The sequence below is a fragment of the Vigna radiata genome, unplaced genomic scaffold (genome assembly GCF_000741045.1).
Source record: "Vigna radiata var. radiata cultivar VC1973A unplaced genomic scaffold, Vradiata_ver6 scaffold_511, whole genome shotgun sequence".
NCBI lineage: Eukaryota > Viridiplantae > Streptophyta > Magnoliopsida > Fabales > Fabaceae > Vigna > Vigna radiata.
This window is the reverse complement of record NW_014542203.1, coordinates 22434-45767: the sequence shown is the minus strand read 5'-3', so window position 1 is coordinate 45767 and position 23334 is coordinate 22434. Positions and strand designations below refer to the sequence as shown.

Below are 23334 nucleotides of genomic sequence, written 5' to 3'. Positions count from 1 at the left end.
CTCCTCCTAAGGGCAGTGATCAAGTCATTCCAATATCTTATAATTAAGTTATTCAAAGTAAGAATTGAAAACTATATATAATTAACATTTATTTCTTTTTGTTAATTGGTTAATTAAGACTTAAAAAGCATTTATACAATTAAATTTTTATATTTAAATATAGATTTGTGAGCTAATTTGCAGGTATTTTATCAACAACACTTCTTCGTGATTTTCCCACAATAACTAGCAGTACCGTGTCATGTTAAAAGCAGAAGCTGAAGCTTATACACCTACGCGTTTGACGGAAGGAAACGTGGATCCAAATACTGTACAAAACGCTAATTTGCAGTTTCAAAAGGCCATAACCAAACAAGGAAGAACGAAAACGTTGTTCATGAAATGATAATTTCCAGCGTTCCCGCCATAACATTAAACCTACAACATCACTCATCAAATCCACATTCCACCTCTAACGATCCCTACCTTCGTAGAAACGTGATTTCACTTCTTCTCAAGAACCGCAGGAACCCCAAACATGTTCAATCAATTCACGGCCACGCCATAAAAACAGGAACTTCACAAGACCCTTTTGTGGCCTTCGAACTTCTTCGGCAATATTGCAAGCTGAACTCCATCGATCATGCCACCAAGCTCTTCTACTACACCCAAAACCCAAATGTGTACCTTTACACTTCCCTCATTGATGGGTTTGTGTCCTTTGGCTCTTACACAGATGCCATCAACTTGTTTGGCCAAATGGTTCGTGGGCATATTTTGGCTGATAGGTATGTAGTCACTGCGGTGTTGAAAGCGTGTGTGCTTCAACGAGCCTTGGGAAGTGGCAGAGAGGTTCATGGGCTTGTTTTGAAATATGGGTTGAGTTTGGATAGGTCCATAGCGCTGAAGCTGGTTGAATTGTATGGGAAATGTGGGATCCTGGAGGATGCGTGGAAGGTTTTTGATGAAATTCCTGAACGGGATGTTGTAGCGAGTACCGTTATGATGGGTTCGTGTTTCGACTGTGGGATGGTTGAGGAGGCGGTTGGGGTGTTCAATGAGATGAGGAGTCGGGACACGGTGTGCTGGACATTGATGATTGATGGGTTGGTAAGGAATGGGGAGTTCAATAGGGGGTTGGAGATGTTTAGGGAGATGCAAGTAAAGGGTGTGAGGCCAAATGAGATTACCTTTGTTTGTGTCTTGTCTGCGTGTTCACAGTTGGGAGCTTTGGAACTCGGGCGATGGATTCATGCATACTTGGGCAAGTGTGATATTGCGGTTAACTGGTTTGTTGCCGGCGCTTTGATCAACATGTATTCGAGGTGTGGTGACATAGATGAGGCACATGTTTTGTTTGACGGGGTGAAAGTGAAGGATGTGTCAACTTATAATTCCATGATCGGGGGATTGGCCATGCATGGAAAGAGCATTGAAGCGGTTCAGTTGTTTAGGGAAATGCTTACGCAGAGGGTTAGGCCAAACGGTATAACATTTGTTGGGGTTTTGAATGCTTGCAGCCATGGAGGGTTGGTGGATTTGGGTTGTGAGATATTTCAATCAATGAAAAGGGTTCATGGGATTGAACCAGCAGTAGAACACTACGGCTGCTTGGTTGACATTCTTGGCAGGGTAGGTAGGCTTGAAGAGGCCTTTGACTTCGTTCTGAGGATGGGAGGACAAGCTGATGATAAAATGCTTTGTTCTTTACTTAGTGCTTGTAAAATCCACAGAAACATAGAGATAGGAGAAAAAGTTGCAAATCTTTTGAGTGAACATTCTGGGATAGATTCCGGATCATTCATCATGCTGTCGAATTTCTATGCTTCCTTGGGAAGATGGAACAATGCTGCAGAAGTTAGAGAAAAGATGGAGAAGAGAGGAATGATAAAGGAACCAGGGTGTAGTTCTATTGAAGTTAATAATGCAATTCATGAGTTTCTTTCAGGAGACCTTAGACACCCTGAGAGGAAAAAGATCTACAAAAAGTTAGAGGAGTTGAACTATTTGGCAAAGTTGGAAGGTTATTCACCAGCAACTGAGGTGGCTTTACATGATATTGATGATGAACAAAAGGAATTGGCTTTGGCTGTACATAGTGAGAGACTTGCAATATGCTATGGACTAATCTCAACTCGACCTTTCACAACACTTAGAGTTGGGAAAAATTTAAGAATATGTGCTGATTGCCACGCAATGATCAAGCTCATTGCGAAGATTACTAGGCGAAAAATTGTGGTTAGAGATCGCAATAGATTCCATCATTTTGAAAATGGAGATTGTTCTTGTGATGATTACTGGTGAATAATACTGATTTTAGTATATATTAGACGCATAATGATTGAAACCTAGAATTTGTTAATATATCATCCATCTGTTTCGATTTGACAGAATTATATTATATAACGATTTCTCTTAAATTTATGTGTAGAATAGTCATATTAATGATATACCTATGCTTGTATTATATCTATCATTTATTATATACAGTACTTACTACTCACGTTTCAATTAAGTATACACTTGGAAATTTTTTACAGTTGAATTGAAAAATTTTAAATTATCTAAACATTTTNTAACTGATGTTGAATGAAAGTGACCAATATCAGAAACATAATTATTTAATATAATCATTCTTAAATGTATTTTTATAATATTTAAAATTGATGAAATGTAACAATAAACTTTAAAAACAGTTCATTTTTAAATCCGTGTACTCACACTTAAGAAAAAAATAAATCTTAAATAGTGTTTTTTTTTGGAGAGCGAAGGTGAAGCACACATATATGACAGTGTGTACATGAAATAAATTGATAAAAACTTGAAATTGAAAAAGTAATATTAAGAGAAAAATTGAAAAGTAAATGAAAGAAAGAAAGTTTTAACAAGTATACTATAAATTAGAAAAAGCTTGTTAAAGTATTATTGTTTTTTGTTTATCTAGACAACATGAAATGAAAGCAGTAATGTAACATTTACAGACATACCTGAATATACAATATGGTGTCAAAAACCTATGCCTACGTTATATATTAATAAATGAAAGCGCGTAATAGTGACTTTTAAACCCCACCTTCCTAGAAGTTAGTTGGAAACATCGTCTTAAATGAAACAGAGAATTTCTGTATGCTACTTGAAGATTAACTTGTTGATTCTATTCCTTACAAGAAATTCCTGTGGCAACTTCATCATCAGGTTCCTTCTTCTTTCTTGATCCTATTTTCTTTTATTTCTGCATTGAAACGACGTTGAAGTCTTTCTTTCTACGCAGTTTTCTTTTTCCTGTTTTAAGGTGTTCTAAACAAGAGAGCTAAATATTTGTATTGGAGTTAGATTTTGATGATTTTTGTTCCCATATTAATTCAACAACTTCAGTTGTTCAATTGGCATAGAAGATTTGATCATGGGGCTATACTTTTAGATCCTATGTGCATTACATCTATGTTTGAAAAAGAATAGTATGAACAAACAACACAATTTTATTCCTAGAGTTGTGCTGGGTGCATCTTTCAGGTTTATTTCTTTCAAGATTTGACAAGCACTTCAGCAGGGAAATTATGTCTTCTGAAAACATAAATGAACACCATGGTTTAGTGAAACAGGTGAGAGAGATGCTAGACAAAGTGGAACTTCCTGAGAATTCTATAGTCCATGAGCAATGCATTTACAGAGTGCCTCACAAAATTCGCCAGCCTAATCAACAAGCCTATACCCCAAGAGTTGTTTCCATTGGTCCCATTCACACCCCTTTTAGACTGGTGGTGACATTAGGCTTGAACCAATGGAAAACCTCAAACTGCAGTATCTCAAGAGCTTCTTCACTAGGTCTCAGCTAAGTGTGGAGGAATGTGCTTGTAAACTTAAAGAGTGGGAAAGGATTATCAGACTCTGCTATGCAGAGCCAGTTCAACACAGTAGTGATGATTTCCTAAGGATGGTTCTAATTGATGCTTGCTTCAAAATTGAGCATTTCCTTAGATTTTATAACTATGATAGATGGGTAGAAATTGACCCTTTATTGTTACAGCCATGGTTGGCCAATGATGTTGTATTTGACTTGATACTACTTGAAAATCAGCTTCCTTTCTTTGTTGTAGAGGGCCTCTACAACCTAGCAATTCCTCATCACGAGACTCTTGACTTGCCCTCTTTTGTCAATGTTGGTTTCAACTATTTTAAACCTCATAACCAACAAAACATAAGGCCAGAAAAAGTACTTGGCGTGGTGCACTTCACTGATCTCCTCAGGACTTTTATGCTACCATCATCATTTGATCGTAGGATTCGAGAAAGAAGAGTCGATATAGTTGATCATCTATATAGTGCAACCCGGTTAAGGGAGGCTGGTTTGGTTTTTGAGGTTAGTCCAAGTACGTGCTTACTTGACCTGATATTTCATAAGGGTGTGTTGACAATGCCATGCATTAAGGTGCATAGCTCAACTGAGATATTTATCACGAACATAATTGCATTTGAGCAATGCCACCTTCTGTGTTCACCTAACATCACCGAGTACATTATGATTCTAGATTTTCTTATCAACACAGGGAAAGATGTGAACATACTCGTTGAAAAGAAAATCATTGTTAATTTGTTGGGTGACGATGATGCAGTGGCTACAATGGTTAACAATCTCTGCTGCAATGTTACCCTGCCTTACATTAAATCAGATTATCGCTGCTTCTGTGATCAATTGAATGCTTTCTATGAAAACCCTCGGAACAAGTACAAGGCGATCTTTATACATGACTACTTCAGTACACCTTGGAAGATAGCATCTACCGTTGCTGCAATTGTGCTACTTTTGCTAACCTTCATTCAGACTGTATGTTCAATCGTGGCAGTCTTCAAAAAAGGGTGAATATTTTTCTCTGTAATATCAGTAGTTAACTGCTATTTTGTTTGATCAATTCTGAGGATTGATGTGCGTACATAATCACACTATACTGACTACAGAGCATTATGAATTGACAACAATAGTAAATTTTGTTTAGTTTTTCTTTTTTTTAACTTTTAAGAGAATTGTTTTGGTCTTTTAGCTTCTAAATTTGCATCGATGTTATTCTTCATCAAGTTACTATGAATGTTAGTATTTAATCATTAAAGTAAATAATTTTAAAGCAATGATCATTTTTTTACTTTCAATGATTTTTGAAGTACATCTTTAATATTTTCAGTGTCACTTCATTTTTCACGGTTAATTTTATTGGGAAATCTTCTTCAATATATACAATACATTATCCTAATGAACATTTTGTCGGTTGATTCTCACCTTAAATTGTTTATTTTAAGAGATATATACTTTAGTAATACAAGTGTGCATTGGTTTGGATCCATTTTGGATAAATTTATTATTCAACTTCCTTATCATTTGCCTAGTGTGTTTGAACACTGTTTCGGTATCAAATTTCATTGATCCATGGTCAGATTTGTTTAGGAAGGTAAAAGCAAAAGTATTTTAGTTGTTTCATATATTCTTGAGTGTTCATTTACCTATTGTGAGAACAACATTTTGGAAAAATCCTTCTCTTTCTCTTTATCTCTCTTGTCATTTTAAGTAACAAAAATCCTTCTCTTATTAAGACGTTCACATTGAATACACAACAAAAAGATAGATGATTTTCCATTTTTACTCACAAGCACTTTGGTCTTTTGTTTTCTAAACCCTATGGACTAACAACCCAACTGGTCGCAGCATCCTAGCTATGAGCTACTCCTGCAAAAAGATGCGTCAACACCAAATTATATGACAAATTCGTGGTTCTTTCTTTCACCCTTCTTCAAAAAGAAGGTAAAATAATTCCTTTTAACAGAAACATGATTCAGAAGATAATCTGTAGTCTGCAATTGTTTCTTGAATCAGTTTAATGTTGAACAAGCTTAGAGATGAAAGCAAGACAGTTCTTTCTTGAACAAATATGTTCCCCCATTGCGTATTCCAAAACTTTGGTTCCTGTTTTATACAATCTTCACCCCCTGTCCCAGAAACTTGTTCATACTAGTTAGAAGGAGGATTTATTTTACCACTATGTTTTGCAAAAGTTCATGATATGGCTATTTGTTCTCATCTCCTCCTTGCTATTTGGAACGTCCTTTTCAGGAAACTATTTGCAACTCGATCATTTCTATAGCACAATACCCTTAATATTGTGTTGGGGTCTGTTCTATTCCACTTTCCTGTAGTTGGAGGCATTGACAACTTCTGGCTATTTCCATTGACTCCTACTCCACCTGATTCAGCGGTTAAGGTACTTAAGTTTTCCACCAATTGTTCAGTACTCATTCCCATTAGTTCTATTACACCCTCCACAACCTCAGCCTCTTTTTCCACCATATTTTCTGCTAACAATTCTTCTCCACAAATGCGAAACACCTTCTTCAAACTTTCAAAATCCTCTTGTATAAACTGGTGATCAGATTCATTGAACACCCTGGTGGTTCCACCAGCTAGTAAAACTGTTAGGAATGCATCAAAGGAAGCCTTCATAACTTGCTTCACTGCCAGTTCTTGAGCTCTTTCTGTTAGAATTGCTGTCATTAGTTTGATGTTATGCTTGAGGATTGTCAACATTTTGTCGATCCTAGCGTTGACTACATCACCAACATAGAGGCTATCGTAGAAGAAAGGGTTTGAGTCAAAGAACATGAGCCGGTAGGAAGCAACTTCTGAGACATGCTGGCATGCTGCTAGGATGGCAGTGTTGGTTGCTTCAAAGTATGAAACGCTCTTACTTTGAACTTTCTGAGTATTGGCAGAACTGTGGCGATTTGAAGGAACTACTCCTTCTGACAAGGAGAGTGATTTGTCAAGTTGAGGAATATGAGAAAGGATATAGTGCAAGGAGTTGAGACGAATGTAGAGGCGTTGTGTTCCACGGCTAGTGCATGAGTGAGGATGCTTGGCTTCATATATAGAATATATGTTTGGATCTTCACAACTAACACTGCATGGGCTAGCAATCTTCCACAGCTTGTGGAACTTTGAGTTCCTATTGCACCTTGTCAATGGAGGAAGCGAGGGAATGTAGTTCTCTTTCAAACCTGAGACAGTTTAGATCAAAATATAACAAATCAGAATGCTCTTTGCTGCTTCCTAGTCATTAGGACTGGACTAACTAGTACCATAAGTTTCATGTCTTGGAGAGTGTTTTTTGTCTTTCATTTAAAATTCAAACCAAACATATCTTTGAAGCTTTCTAGTGAAGAAAAATTGATCTTTAGAACCACTTACCACATGCTGCAACAAACATTATGTATTCCCGCAAGACTTTTTGTAATCCATCAACAAGTTCTTGAACTAAATCTTCAGTTATTGATATTGGAATTTGAAAGAATTCTTGCACAACTTTCTTGGACAAATTCATCAACTCTACTACTGATTTTGCATACGGCTCTGATTTAGACTTTGGATTCCATGCCTTCAAAAAAAAGAAAAGATGTTACATAGTCTCCTAAATGCACAATGTATTGTGTTCTCCTCCAATTATATTTGTTCAGAGGGTAAAACTTACTTCATTTTCTTTTGCTTTCTGAAAGCAATCTCTCACTTTGAGTAGTGATTCATCCATCCATTTTCTAATCAGGATCAGTGTGGTTGACTCAACTTCAAAAGGAACCATCTCTCTCACTACTGTTTTGCCTCCATCCTCACAATCAACTGAGTCTTCAACTACCATTTGAACCAAAACGTCTTCTAGAACTTTTGCTCTACGCAGTACTAAAATAACCTCAACCGTTTCTGATGTGGTCATTTCACTTAAATATTGCTTTAGCACATGTCCGTAGCAATTGTTTAGAGTCATTGCTGCTACTGCAGCTGCTATTGAATGCCATTTCTTCAATACTGGACTATAACTTTGTTTCTCCTTCTTTGCTAAATTTTCAGTCTCCTGAGCCATTTTAAGCATAATCTCACTTATTCCTACCTTTGTTTCAGATTCAGCAGATTTATTATTTGCTGCTTCCATCATCTACAATCATCGGAAAACAAAGACATTATGATAATTTCCTTTTCACTTTTAAAGTAAAAAGAAAATGAAAATGCTAGAAGTTAATCACCACTATAGGAATTAAAAGTCAATTGGACTAGGATATGTCTTCAGTCTATTCAAATACCATTGCCATTATTCCTTTAAAATTGCAAAAGAATCACAAGATTTTAGTCCCTGGCATGGAACTAAAAATACATGATTTTTACTGAAATGGGAGCACAAAAGGCAAATGAAATTTAAATAAAAAAAATTCATATTTTAAATGATCAAACAAACCAAGAATAAAAGGTCAAATTTTATGCATTCTTCTGACATATCAACCTTTTAGATTGTTTCTTAACTGCTACCTACCTTTTCAAAAGCACTTTTCACGGAAGAACGAATATAATCATCAATCTGGTCCTCGGAGGCATCCCTTGTAGTTTTATCTCCTCTATCTTGCATTTCTTCATCAGAAACTTTGACATCTCTCAAAATCTTGGTTGCTAACCTCACCACAGGAAGAAGATTTTCGATTTGTCCGATATTACCTTGAAAATGTTCATGGTAGTTAAGAAATCTCTTATCTGTCCATTCCTTGAGTGAACTGAGCATAGATGTTAATATCTCAATATACAAGGACTCTTTTTCTTTCTTAGTATCATTTGACACCTCACTCAATGTAGCATGTGTGGCACAAAGAAGATCAGGTTCTGTCTGCCCAGTTTCCACATATTGCTGAAACATCACCCATGCAAAGCAAACATTGTGAATCGGCTTATTTATTCCCAATGTTGACCAAGTTTTCTTTATCAGATCAAGTTGCTCTTCCAACTCATCAAGCACTGCTGTCTCCTCCGTTAGATCAAAGATGGATTGGAGAAGGGAAATGTAGAGGTGAATGTTCACAGGGTATCCATTAGCCCAGTGGCAAACATTGGTGGGATTGTCATTAGGAGTTCTCATTGATAAGGAAACCACAGAGTTGGTGAAGGTTCTCATGGTGTCTGAGTTTTTGCAAGTGTCTAAGGGTTTGAATTCAGCACTACGGATAATGTCTTTAAGGTTCATGGCATATGTGTTGTTCTTTTCTATGGGAATTGCAGGGTGAGCGAGGAGACCAGCTTCAAGGAGTTTTAGCTGCCTCTTCTGCCACAAATGGTACTCATGGAAATCATTGAATTCTGAAGGTTTTAAGTGGCGAAGAAGTTCCAATGGGAGAATGATAGTTTCTGCTTGCCGCCCAAGCTGCATATCAAGTGTTTTCGAAGAAAAATATGATGTAAGAACTTTTCACCACAGTAGCAAGATTGGCACCTTTTATTCACTGCTTTCTTAATCCATTTTAGATATTATCCGTACTCATAACTTCCATTTATGCACGAAAATAGAGACTAATTACTTAATTAGATCACTAAGATGTCAATTATAAACAGCAAAAAGCNTGATACATGTAGTTAGATTCCTTGTTCTCTTAATACACCGATGTCTTCAATTTCCAATTTTGCATAGAATAAGAGCCAACTACTTTTTTCAGAGCACAAAGATCTCAGTTTTGAACATTTGCAAAATCATGTGCAGCAAACTCTAGAAGCAATATTACATGAGTTCCCGACACCTCAAATATATCCAACAATGTAAAATCAACACCTCTAGGGACGGAACTCGAAATATATTTATTAAAAGAGACTAAAATAAATTAAAAAGAAGGGTTAGTTTAATTGAAACAAAAACATTATTTAACACATTATAAGGAGCAAATTGGCAACGAAGTCATTTTCATTGACTCAATACTTACATAAAAGGCCATTGACGATTATGCCAAAAACCTTTATGCAAAACTAAAACCGCAGCAGGAAAGAGGCCAAAAACGACATTGAAACTTCACCCAAAAGAAAAGACTAAACAATGTAATAAACAAACACAGACATCATAATGCCTACCAGTTCCTAGATACAACTCTTCAAATAAGCATTACAAAAGTTAAAATTTCAGCTTAGGTAACACTTTATGATTACTGCAAACAATCAAATGCTGTATAAGTTAAAATCTTAGATCACGATCACAATGCAAATAAAAGAACACGTTTAAATGTGCAAAAAATGTCTGCACATGTTGTCTTACTTGACCAACAAGCGTCCTCACAAGTGTTTTCCTCAGTCGGTTATCACTCTGCTCGGACACCCCCATCTGTAGCCTCATGACTTCCGCCATGGTCATCGCCCGTCGCGGCACAGAGCGTGACCGTGGACTCCGCTCCGTCACCGGCGATGCCGGGGTCGACGCCGTCGCGGACATCATCACCCTTTGGGACAAGGAGCTTCTCATCATCTTCAGTCCAAGCGCTAGCTTCAACTTACTTGTCTGCGTCACCCCCGGACTCTTCCCACCACTATTCCCATCATGCTTCGAGTAAAATGTGATCGCGCTCCGGCCACCAAACCCTGGCGAGGATCGGCACGCTGTGAAGAGGACTTCATACGCTGGTCTCCATCATAATCTCCCATTCTAAAATTCTCTACCTCATGGTGAGAATCTCCACTCCTACTTCCCCTCATTCTCCCTTGCTCATCTCTCATGACTCTCAACTCATCTTGAATTATGGTGATTTGCCTTTCCCTATCTTGTTGAGCATAATCCATCTTTCTTTCAGTGTCAATTCTCCATTGAGTTAGCTCTCTAAGTTGTTTTGAAATATCTTTGAGAGTAACTTGTTCCTCATAATCACTAACTCTTGGAGATTGATGTTTTAACATTTTGTGATTCTAAAAGTTTTCTTGTGTTACAAATTACTTAGATTTCACCCAAGAACAAATTCCAGGTAAGGGAGGTGAACCACTAGGGTTGCTTAAGTAACAAGCCTTTTCCTTGTCAAAAATCTTCTAGGATACTTACTTGGTAGTTGTTACTCCAAGATTACTTCTAAGATCACAAAAGAAGACTAAAAAACAAAGCAAAGAAGTAGGACTCTAAATTCGGACTCTAAAAGAGATCCCTAGAAGAAAATTGAAAACAAATGGCAAATTAAAAGAAACTTAAAGACAATGGAAATGTAAAGGTGAGGTCTCCTAGGTGAGGCTTAGACTTTGGATCTAAGACACACTCACTGTCTATCAATTTTTAGGTTATGAGACTTTATAGTCAATTTAGCAAATGAGGGAAGAACACTTAGGAGCTCTTCCACCTCACTTGCTTGAAATGGCCAACTTACAAAAATTGAAGAAAGAAACAAAATACAAGGTGAAGAAACACAAAGAAATGAAATAGAAAAACAATGAGGAGGTTTTAATGTGGCAGCTTTGGTTGCTCTTAATCAAAATCTGATGCAACACTTTACATCTCACAAGGCTCACAGCTACTAAGTAAAATGCTGTCACACTTGCTGGTTTGAATTCTGCAGTTTGAATCTCTCAGCCAGGACTTTTCTTTGAATCTTCTCATTCACCAATCCTCTTCCTAAGATGTTACCAAGAATGTCAAACCAACTGGAACTGATCTGCAACCATCAAAATACTCACACGGATCCAGAAACAACAGAGGTTAATGCAAAATTGACTGGTTATACTGCTGCAGCAGATGAAATCAGAACACCCCCACTGTAATTGTCACAAACAGTTGGTGGGCAGAATTCCAAATAAGCAAAAATCAAGAAATTAAATGGTTTCAATAACAGCTAGCACTTCAAAAGGATAAGTTGCAATGATATCCAATTCAACTCAATTGAAATTTATGTCAAAAGTGTTTGACCAATTGTCTCAAAGAAAAGGCTGATACTATGCATCCAGTGGCAAATGTTATGACTTGGTACGGGTTCTAGTTGCTTTTCCAATTCAGCATACAAATCTATTTTGATTTATGCTTTCTATTCTTTTCTTTTAATGAATGAAACCACGCATTTTGCTACCAAGATTCATACACAACGGATGCACAATTAGTCAGCAAAAGTAACATAACATTGTAACTTATTCTCAACAGAAATTTGGCTGACAAAACGAAACTGAGTTGGCTATATTTAGCAAACCATGTTAATTGGCAAATTGAAAGCTTCCAGCAACTTTTAATGGTCAAATGTGACTTATATCAATAGTCAAATGAATCAGTTTACTCATGAATCAAATTTTGACTATCTGAGTTGTCATTTCAAGCTAAATCATAACCAAAACAGTATGCAGATTTCAGCACAGGATTCAAAAGTGTTTGGATCAGTGTTTTGGCACTTGGAGCAAGTCTGGTTTGGCAAATATATCAGATTGAAATGGCTAGCAGAGACTGCCAATGGCCAATTCAAATTTTAACCATACCAGTTGCTCAATTCAATAAAAGAAACGATCCAGACACACATGGAAGTGCATTCTAATGCTTCAAACTGATATGAAATACAATATAATGTTTCCAGCCAGCAAACTAAATTGAACAAAAACTCTATAGAATTATGAAGGAGTCCAGAAATGATTACTAAAGCTGGACCGATTAAAAAAATCAAAAGACATTCAACAAAGCAATGCAGTACGGTTCAAACTGCTATGTGTTAAATTTGGAATCTGCAACATAATGCTTTCCACTTTAATGTCTCAACATAAATTGTGGTATGCATTTCCTCTGATTGCATTATATCCAACAATCAATAGCACATAATTGTGACAGTAAACACCATCACAGATCACACAAATGCTGGTGTATTAGTAGGCAGATTGAAACCAGGCAACAGACTTCATCTCGGTTAAAGTTAAACTATGTTAACCTATGGTACTACTTTGCTGAGGAGCTTCAAGATGCACTAGGCTTCTTATTGAATTACTCCAATCAACTATGCAGATTTATCCATTCTTGGTTAAACATGGAATTTGAGACAAAATTGGAAAGTATTGACATGACTTAACAAAACAGAATCAAGATTTCAAAAGTAAAAACTCAAATCAATAACATGAACCAATTAAAATGATAACACCAAATCAAAGCAAAGCTGGACCAAACAAATGACTCAAAGGAATCTATAGAATTTAAGAAAATCAATAGAACAGTAAACAATGCAGTACAAGAAAGGAGTGTTGATGACAACACGGAAATGGAACTTATCTACACAAGCTCACATTGCTGGAAACGTTGCAGCACCCAAGCTCTGATTACCACATGATGACCGAACGACTTGGAGAAGCTTGCATCTCGTGCAATCGGTCAAAACAGAATTGAATCTGGTTCGGCAGAGGAATAAAGAGAATTGCAGCAGCGGATGATGGATCCTGTGAGGAAGTTGGTGAATGTAGATCTGAGAGTGGAATGAAGCTAGTTCAGTCGGCTTCCATGTTTGGAAGGAACTAGGTGGTCTATGGAAAGATAGAAGAAATGACTTTGGCAGAGAAGTTCTTATGCTGGACAGAATTCAACAGCAGAAGAGAAAGATTTCTCAAAATATATCCAAAGTGATGTACATGAATGATGCCATGAATTTATAGGAAATTCATGAGGCATGTGTGGAAGGAGTGAATCCGTATTTTGTGGATCTAATGCCACGTGTACACATAATGCTGAAACCGTGAGCTATTTCTAGAAGCTCCATGTGCAACTTAACTAAAATGTGCTGAAATACAAAAGGAATGGCTATGGTAGCCTTGGTAAAATGTGGGGGTGCACCAAGCAACTTTATTCTTCAAGTAATGAAGCTTTGATTATTTGATGGGCTTGGGCCCAAGTCATCATCCAATACGTTTGAGGCCGAATAGCCGAGTACCTTTAAGACCGAATCGTCGAGTACATGTAATGCCAAATTGTCGAATACTTGTGAGGCCGAATGACTGAGTACCTATAAGGCCAAATGGTTGAATACCTGTGAGGCTGAATCACCGAATACCTATGACGCCGAATGGCCGAGTACCTGTAAGGCTGAATGGCCGAATAACTGTGAGGCCGAATCGCCGAATATTGTGAGGTCGAATGGCCGAGTACCTTCAAGGCTGAATGATCGTGTACCTGTAAGGTCGAATGGTTGAATACCTGTGAGGCCGGATCATCGAATACCTGTGAAGTCGAATGGCCTAGTACCTATAAGGTTGAATAGCCGAATACCTATGAGGCCGAATGGCTGAATTCTTGTGAGATCGAATGATCGAGTACCTTTGAGGCCAAAAGGCCGAGTACCTTTACTTAGTCCCCTAGGAAGTTCCCCCGAGAACTCCTAATCCGAAGTTCAAGAAGTGAGCCTCATCACTCTCGTCCACTAGGAAGTTCCCCCGATAACTCCTAAGCCGAAGACCGAGAAGTGAGCCCCATCACTCTCGTCCACTAGGAAGTTCCCCCGAGAACTCCTAGGCCGAAGTCTGAGAAGTGAGCCACATCACTCTCGTACCACTAGGAAGTTTGTTGACTCACTGGCAAGCGTACCAGATCGTTCCAAGTAATATAATTGATAAAACCAATATCATTCTTCCCAAGAGACTCAAAAGGCCTTATCATTCGTGCGAATTGAAATCGTAAGACTTGTAAAGAGAAAAATTAATTGTGTGGAATGCAAAAACACAAAATAAACATGCAATGCGTTGATTCAGTTGACGAAAAAGACTATGGATGAATGGAGTTGTTGGGAGTTTACAATTTCATCTTATCCGCTCTTTCTTATCTACTCCTCTTGTTTAAATTGCTTTATTATCTAATTGTTATGCAAACTTTCTTGGCCTACCCTTAGCCTGATCCCTCGGCGAAAAGAGCCTATTACTAATTACTGGCTTGCTATCCCTAGCCTCCCCTAGTAACTAGCAACGCATTACCGAACAGAAGCAAAAACAATTGATCGTCCTACCTCCCTATCCCTAGGTGGTATTTCATTAATAAAGGAATTTCTCACCAGTTCATGACATTATTGTACGTTCCCATATCAATAGAGACAAACAACAGTTATTGAATGAGTTAAACGATAAAAGCTTTAAGTGCAGATGAGAACCCAACAATTGATAATCAAAGCATATGACAATCATATAAATAAACAAGAGTTTCAATAAAAGAGAGTTTCAAAAGATTACATTGTTTCCCCCAACAACACAAGGGTTTAGTTCACCATTGTCATGGTGAACCTAGATGAAAATAATGGAAGAATGGAAGAGCAAACCCTAGATAGCATGAAAAGGAGCCTAAGCATCCAAGAGATCTTCTCCAGAGAATGAAAATTAAGTCTGGGCGCCCTCTTCTGTCAAAAGAATGAGAAGGAAATCGCACTAGGGCTATTTATAGCTAAGGAGCGTAACAGAAAACAGGCCCAAGCCTAGCAGGAAACCGCTCGGCGTCACACTTATGCCGCCCGGCGGTTTGCCTCTTATCGCGCCACCGCCCAACGTCAGGGGTCCACCGCCCGGCGATTTGCCTCTAATCGCAAAACTGCCAGGCGTCCTCGCCAGGGTGCCATCTCCTTGCATTTGGCCGCCCTGCGGTGTATTTCTACCGCTGGGCAGTTTCTAGACTCTTCTTTTCTTGATTTTCTTCCTTTGTCTTGAGTCTAAGGCCTTCATCTTCAACTCCATTCTTCACTTCCATCAAAATTGCTACAAAACAATGCAAAACAAGCATAAAATCACTAAAAACAGCTTTTGACTCTCGACTGACTCATTTATTGAGTTTTGCTTGATTCTAAGCTCATTCTAAGCAGTAAAGGGAGTAATTTAGTCTAAAAAATAACATATGAAAATAAAGGTTTTTCAACCGTTATCAAAGTTCCCCCGAGAACTCCTAAGCCGAAGACCGAGAAGTTAGCCACATCACTCTCGTCCACTAAGACGTTCTCCCGAAAGCTGAGGAATAGTCACTCTTATCTGAGCATCTTCAACCGAACATTCTCGCTTGCTTCGCTAGTACAAAAACAGCCTACAACGTCGCATATTTTTGGCCTTTCACATCGAATTCGAGAACGACGTCATATCAAGAGACGTTAAATTGACGTCAAATTTAAAAAATTTGACGTTAATTTAACGTCGAATTTTGTCAATATACGACGTTAATCAATTTGTTTTTATTTTTTTAATTAATTGTGATCCTTTTTTACAACTCTACGAAACTTGAAAAACAGAAAAACAACCAATTTCAGTTTTTGGTATTTTATAAAACATGAACTATGAACAGTAATATAGGATCAATCAAAGAACAATAACAAACAACAAAGAAGTTCAATTAAACAACAACCAAGTTCAATCAAACAATAACAACAAACAAATTCAACCAAACAACAACAACAAACAAGTTCAACAAAAAAAAATCACAAACAAGTTATCAACAAAGAAGTTCTTCAAAACGAAAATGAAAACGAAAACTAACCTTTAAAAGGTGGGTTCATTGGAATAATGTTGTCACCAGTGAGAGAGAAAGCAGAATGTGCCTGTGAAGGACAAGAACACGAAAATAATCGGTGAAAACAAAAGAAAATCATACCTAAAGTAGTTAATTAACATGCATTTTTATCAAATGAAAGAAAGATTACATGTGATGGTTGTCAAACTTCATTCGAAAAAAGTTTGAGCAGAGAAAAGGGTCTCGCTCTAAGATAAAGTGAATGAATTTTCAATCTCCCGCTCAAATTTTTTTGAATTCACTAACTTTTAACATCTAACGTTGGGGCATTCGACGTTTTATATCTTTTTACATCAAATTACAATTTTAAATGACGTTTAATAATTATATTTATTTACAAACATGCCACCGGTTATTTTTAACGTTGGCTATTAAGTGATTCGACGTTAAACGCGTGACGTTATAAGTTGTTTTTGCACTAGTGCTTGGTCGTCCAGCATTATAAAATGTGTTAGTTTAATTGTCTACATTCTTTTTGACAATTCAAAACTTGATTATTATTTTTCAGTGCAGATAACAGGATCTTGCATACAAACCACTTGGCCAACTTTAAGCAACCGCTCAATGATGAACGTTCTCCGTGAACTCTCACCCAGTTTTCTTCAACATAGGAAACGTTCTAAGTAAACTCCTAGAGTTTGCCTCTTGGTGCAGAGAGAAATGAAGACTTAAGCTGCATCGAGCACAACCTCCATAATATTTTTCAATTGTTACGGTGTCATGTCTCAAGTGGAGTCCATCACTTCGGCTTATCATAAGTCATAGAATTAAATATGTTTAAAATGTTTAAAATCTTTTATTATATTATTTTCAAATTTCTGTTTCCCATGTTTTTTTAAAATCTTTTACAATATTTTTTTAAAATTTAAAAGTTTGTTTATTTTGAATGTAAAAATTTATTAAATTAATTTAAAATGTTTAATTATATTATTTATAAATGTTTAAATAGATAACTTGTATACATTAATTTGTATATGAATAATTTAAATTTATTACAAATATAAATTTATTTAAAATTCATATAAAAAAATTATAAAAGTTATTATGTAGTTTTAAGTATTATTATTTTTTGTTATTTTAATTTTTAAGTTTATTAATTTTTTTTTATTTTAAATTTAATTATAAATGTTTAGTTTATTCTATTAATTTTTAATTTTGTTAAAATTTTGTTATAAAATAAATTGTATGACTTTTTTAATTTATTTAAAGAAAATTGGTATGTAAAATTGATATGAAAAATTTAATGATTTTTTTACATTCAAAATAAACAAACTTTCAAATTTCAAAATAATATAATAAAAGATTTAAAAAAAAAACAAACTTTTACGTATGTGAAACAGAAATTTGAAAATAATATAATAAGATTTTAAACATTTTAAATTAATCTAATGAAACATTTGAAAATAATATAATAAAATATTTTAAACATTTTAAACTAATCTAATGAAACAAAAATTTGGATATGCCATAATATATTATTAGAAATTAAAAACAATAAATATTATAAAATTCAAATAAATTATAATTAATATTAAATATTTACAAACTAAATTATATAATTCAAATTAAATATAATTAATTCAAATATTAATATAAATAATAAGCTATTTAAAATAAAACAATTAAATTCAAATAAAAATAACAAACTATAAAACAAAACAAAACATAAAATAAAACGCTAAAATAAAATTAGAAAACGAAAAACATGATGATATAAGCATGTATCTGATATGGAAAACTGATATAGGCTACATGGATGAATATCGAGGAAAATGATATTTTGACACCAATTTTTTGACACTGCACACGTGTCAAAATGTGATTGGACAATTTCAAATTAAAAAAGAATTTTGGTTTTTTTTTTTCCAAATATGCCCTTGTCTCAGCTTTTTTTTGAAATTATCCAACTACGTTTTGACACGTGTGCAGTGTCAAAATAATGTCAAAAATTGGTGTCAAAATATCATTTTCCTAATATCTATATCCGATGTAGGTTATATTAGTTTTCCAATACATGCTAATCACGTTTTAGATCATACCAAACCACCCAGATCAAACACCCGTTACAGATCAATAAATTCAAACACTTTCTAATCATCCAATCTACAAATATGCTACAAACATGCAAAACAAGCAAAAAAAATTAAAAAACCATGAACCAACCTTTGAGCAGCCTTTGAGCAATGAAGAATGGAGAATAAATGGAGGAAGAAGATGAAGTTGTGCCTCGATGTGTCTCTATGTGACTAGGAAAGACAACAAAGAGAAGGAGAAATTGAAATGCCAAAATGAGGCGCAAGATATCAAAGAAAGGAAAAATGAAATCTGAGAAGAAGAGGAAGTTGTTATGTTTCTCTACCTTTGTTGCAAAAAAAGAACCTTGCATTGCGGGGTGGCTGTGTTGCGAAAACAAAAAGTTGTGTGCGCTGTGCTATGTGAGAAAGGAGATCAAATGAGCGAGTGTGAGAAAGGAGAGCAAGGGTATTGTGAGAGTGAGAGTACTGTTTTTTGAGATGAAATGTGATGCACAAACTTAATTCTTCCTGGTTTAAAAAAAATTTAAACACTTTTTAATTAGGATCATTATAGGAATTTTATTAAAGATTGGAGATGCAGGATAAAAAGCTTAGAGGTGCATGATTAAACACCCTTCTCGATTTGACACTCTGAATTCCAGATATGAAAGGATCATGGCTTATATCCAATGACATGAAAGTCCTGTTTAATCTTGTCATGATCTTTATAGGAACAAAAGTGAGGAATTTATAGTCTAAAATAAAAAAGTTACATGAACTATCGGAGACTCTGGATCACACACCAGGTGAAGGAAAAGAAGCCCTTAAATTAGTAATAAAATCCATATGGAAGCTAAAGAAATTGCTGCCCAAGAAGAAAATAAAATGTTAAGAAAGAAAAAAAAAATTGTTAACTTACAAAGCAAACTATCTGTGAGAACCTGAAAAATAGAATTAAAAGAATAGATAGGTGTATTACACTAATAGAACCAGACTTTTAATGGTAAAATACACCAATAGTATAAATAAATTTTAAATATCCTGGTTTATTAGCTTAATCACTTTATCTCTCTAGAAAATCAATTCTTCATATTTTCTCTGCATTCTTTCTAGGATTTCTTCTTACCGAGTTGTCGGATTGACGAGCAAGAGGTGTCCAAACGTCCACGGCGTAGAGGGCTCCACAACTGACTGATCAATTTCTTCATTCTAGTCGGGTATATGTTGCTTTTCCCTTTTCTTCGCATGTTCTTGAACTAAAATCAAGTGGTTTCTGCTGGTTGCATGCACCTTGCGTTTCCTCTCTTCAATTCTCTATCAAACTATAGATTTAAGAGTTGTTCTTGATCACCAATTGGTGGTTTGTAGGGTCCTGTCGAGTCTCCTTGCGACGCAAGGTACTGTAGAGACGTTTTCCATGAGCTGGGCTATGAAACTCTAAGGTAAGGGGAGCTTGATACTGTCTTCAACTTGGTTGTATTATTTGCATGTATGTGGAATTCTGTATTGGCTTGCCGTTTGGTTTGCATTTTAAGTTTTGAGGTAAGTTGAGTTTTATGTGTTGACAGGTGTGATGTATGAAATTGTAGTGTGATGCTTGTAAACTGAATTGGTTGAACCTAGCTGTTGTAGTTGGGCATGTTGGAAATGCTTGGAGCAAGAAATCTGTTATAGCTTGGATCATATAGAAAGTTAAGTGAAACTGTAGTGTTTTTGGGGCAAGAGGAAGTGAGGTAGTGATTTTGAGCAAATGAGGTCTAGAGTGCTTTTGGGTCATTAGGAGAGTTTAAATAGGTCAATTGTGACTTGTTAGAAGTATTAAACTGGTCAAAAACAAGTGCAAAGTGGTAGAACTGAATTTGAGTCCTTAAGTTGATGAATTTAGTGTTTTAGAGTATGAATTGGTTCATAATCACTTTAAAATTGTAGTAGGAAGGGTTAGAATCATTTAGATAAGTCTTACCTAGTACAAAACACAAATTAGGGGTGTTAGAAGTTGGTGAAAATGATTAGAAATGGTATAGGGAGTGTGAGTTGCATAATTCTGCAGATTATGCAGACTCGTTGAGCGAAAGTTTTGCATAGCGAGTCCTCACAAGGAAGAGCTCTCTGTTTAGCCATTCGTAGAGCGAATTGGTGTGCTTTGTGAGTGACTAGAGAGGATTGCTCTCTGTCTAGTGATTCACCTAACGAATATAGTCGCTATGCGACTGGTAGAGACCTTAGAGCACTGCAGGTTTCATTCGAATAACGAGAAAGGGCGTATAACGAGTCTTTGGGAGGGGTGGTTTCTGTTTGGGCTCTCGCATAACGACCTAGATGCGTTATGTGAGAGGCTTGAAGTCTGATGCCTATGCGAGATAATTCGCAAGGTGGAACGTGTCGCTAGGCGAGCTACTTCTGGTTTCACCATGCGAAGAGTGTGCGCTTAGCGAATCCTCTAAGTCTAGTGTGCTCTTTAGTTCTTTATTTTGTGATGGAAGAGGCTCCAACGAAATGACGAATTTGCATGTCGCGAGCTGCTTCGAAGCTTCCTCTAGAGACGAACGCAACGGAATATGAAGACAAACATCTGGATTGAGAGAGAGATAGGAAGAGACTCTAGGAAATCTTAGGAGAAAAGTTACACTCTAAAACCAGAGAGGATTTGAGTCGAAGAACCCTAAAATGGTGAGGAACACAAATTGAACCGATTAATCGGTTCAAATTTAAGATTGAATGGTTGGAATGAAGGATTAAATGGTGGAATGATGTTTAATCGGTGGAAAATGATTAAAACAAGGTTTTAATCGGTCAAAACAATGGAAAATGGTGAAAAGGATGGAGATCTGTGAGAAACACGAGCAAAGGATATGTGAAGAGGCTAGGTTTTAGGTGGAAAGAAGAATAACGAGGTAGAGAATGAAGTGAAGACTCTATGATGATGAAAACTTACGGAGGAGAAGGCGAGCTTTGAGAATGGAGGAGCTCTCGAGGAAAACCTGAGATGTGGAGAATGATGATGAAGCCCGTAACCACTAAAATGAAAGTGAGGCGTGAAAGATATCACATGTGGCTGAATGAAGAGTGGAGGAATAGAACGCTGATGCGTGCATGGTGGCAGATGATGTGTGCCTGAAGTGGATGAGAGAGAAGCCCGGTGGAAATGAAAAATGGAAGAGAGTGTGCTTGAAGGGTGGCTAGAGGGAGCCTTTGGACTCTCTAGCTTGTGACTTTCAAGAGAGAATAGTTTCTGATTCAGAAAACTCAATTCTCATTTATATCAAAAGTGAAAATTACAATAGAGGAGTTGGGTATTTATAGTAACCCATACTCCTTGCAAGCTAAGCTACGTATACAACGAAATGTAAAATATAAAAAGAGAACACTAAGAAAGGTACGTCCGAAAGGATTCCATCATTTTGGCTTGAATTAGTGCAAGTGGAGATTGAAATGCAAAGTATGATTGTTGACATATTGTAAATTGAAAGTATATAAACATAAAGGTTATGATTGGTGTTGAAAGGGAAATGTACAGTTATTGGACGTAATTCCATAATCTTCAAGGAGAGAATTCATGGTGGTGCCCTTATAATGTTTAGAATGATTTGCATGGTAGCTCAGTATTGGGGGTCATCCTGAAGCTCCAATAGTCTTTCTTCTCATTGGCAATGGCTTTGCAAAGCAGTAGAAGCCACCACGAGTGTAGGACCCGCCATAGCTCGATGTCAACACCCAATTTCGTCCGGGTGGCTAAATAATAGAACTTGTTTTTTACTTTTATCTTATTATTTTTTATTTTATTTAACTATTTTGTTTAGTCTTTTAAAAAAAAGTAAAAAGGAAGAAAAGAAAAATAATTGCAAACAAAAAGAAAAAAAAAAGGAAAATGAAAAAAAAGAAAAAAAAAGGGAAAATAAAAATAAAAAAAAGAAAAAAAACGAAAAAGAAAAACAAGGAAATAAGGAAGAAGGAAAGAAAAAGAAAAAAAAAAGGGGGTGCACGTGAATAAAATGGGAGAGGTGCTGCACGTGATGAATTAGATTTGATTTTCTTGGAAAAATGCCCATAAGCAATTAATATTAATGCATGATAGATCACTTTAGATTTTTTTTTTTGGAATTGTGTTTTATTTTGTAATAATTTGAATCAACATTATGGCAATAATTCTAAGCAATAATTAAAAATAGTATATTGATTGTTGCACTCAGTTTCTTTCTAACAAGAAAAATATGATTTCCTTTTAATGGATAATTTTTTGACAATTATTATAATTTGATTTATCAGACCATTTCTTTCCCTGTTTTGTTAATTGTCAATTAATTCGTCATTAAGGCAAGATCACAATAATATTACAATGTGTGTATATAAATATGCACTTTGGGGAAAAAAAAGAGAATGAAATTTAGAAAAGAGAAGATAAGGAAAAAAAAAGGCGGCGATTGAATAAAGTGTGCATACGGCTGCTACGAGAAAGATAAAAAACAAAACGCGAGGAAGAGACGGTGATTAATTTTGGATATTCACTTTTCATTCCTGAGGAGCTGCCGTCACGTTTAACAAAGAAACTCCAAAGGTATTTTTTTTAGCTTCAACACCGAATTTCATTTTATATTATATACATGGAGATGGATTTAACTTCCAACTTATTTTTTTTTTAATTTACTTTACTGCATACATTTTACTATTCCTTTATGGGTGTTGCTCCCTCCACCTCTCCAAGTGGGACCTGTACCTCCCCACTATTTTAATTTATTTCAAAAATATTTTATACTTCTTCACTATTTTCTTTTATTCCAAAAATACCCCATACCTCCCCACTATCCTTAACAATCTTTCTCTTTCTCTCTCTACATTAATGGAGCATTTACATGGCTCATTAATGGAGCAATTTCATAGCTAAGATTTGAACTTGTGATATATTTTCTTAAATAAGTTTGATTCAATCTTATTTTTGTTGTTGAATATATTTTTTTCTTTTCAAATTACTTAATAAATGGTAAAATTTTGTTCTAAATTTATAGAAAAATGTTTATATATGTGTGTGTTTTTTTTTACATATA

The 23334-nt window shown here is 35.8% G+C and overlaps 3 protein-coding genes across 3 annotated transcripts; 2 read left to right on the top strand and 1 right to left on the bottom strand.

Moving 5' to 3' along the window:
* The first annotated feature begins 212 nt into the window (after window positions 1–212).
* On the top strand, window positions 213–2380 carry LOC106779385 (putative pentatricopeptide repeat-containing protein At5g59200, chloroplastic). The gene has a single exon (XM_014667484.2). The coding sequence runs from the start codon at window positions 382–384 to the stop codon at window positions 2281–2283; it is 1902 nt and encodes a 633-aa protein (XP_014522970.1). The 5' UTR covers window positions 213–381; the 3' UTR covers window positions 2284–2380.
* Window positions 2381–3185: 805 nt separating this feature from the next.
* Window positions 3186–5781, top strand: LOC106779388 (UPF0481 protein At3g47200-like). The gene is made up of 2 exons (XM_014667486.2): window positions 3186–4836; window positions 5675–5781. Exons 1-2 carry the CDS (start codon window positions 3761–3763, stop codon window positions 5727–5729), a joined length of 1131 nt encoding a protein of 376 aa, XP_014522972.1. The 5' UTR covers window positions 3186–3760; the 3' UTR covers window positions 5730–5781.
* On the bottom strand, window positions 5572–10705 carry LOC106779386. The gene is made up of 6 exons (XM_014667485.2): window positions 10498–10705; window positions 10074–10432; window positions 8322–9197; window positions 7491–7949; window positions 7211–7397; window positions 5572–7020 (listed from the first exon to the last, which is right to left on the bottom strand). Exons 1-6 carry the CDS (start codon window positions 10703–10705, stop codon window positions 6044–6046), a joined length of 3066 nt encoding a protein of 1021 aa, XP_014522971.2. The 3' UTR covers window positions 5572–6043.
* Between the last annotated feature and the right edge of the window lie 12629 nt (window positions 10706–23334).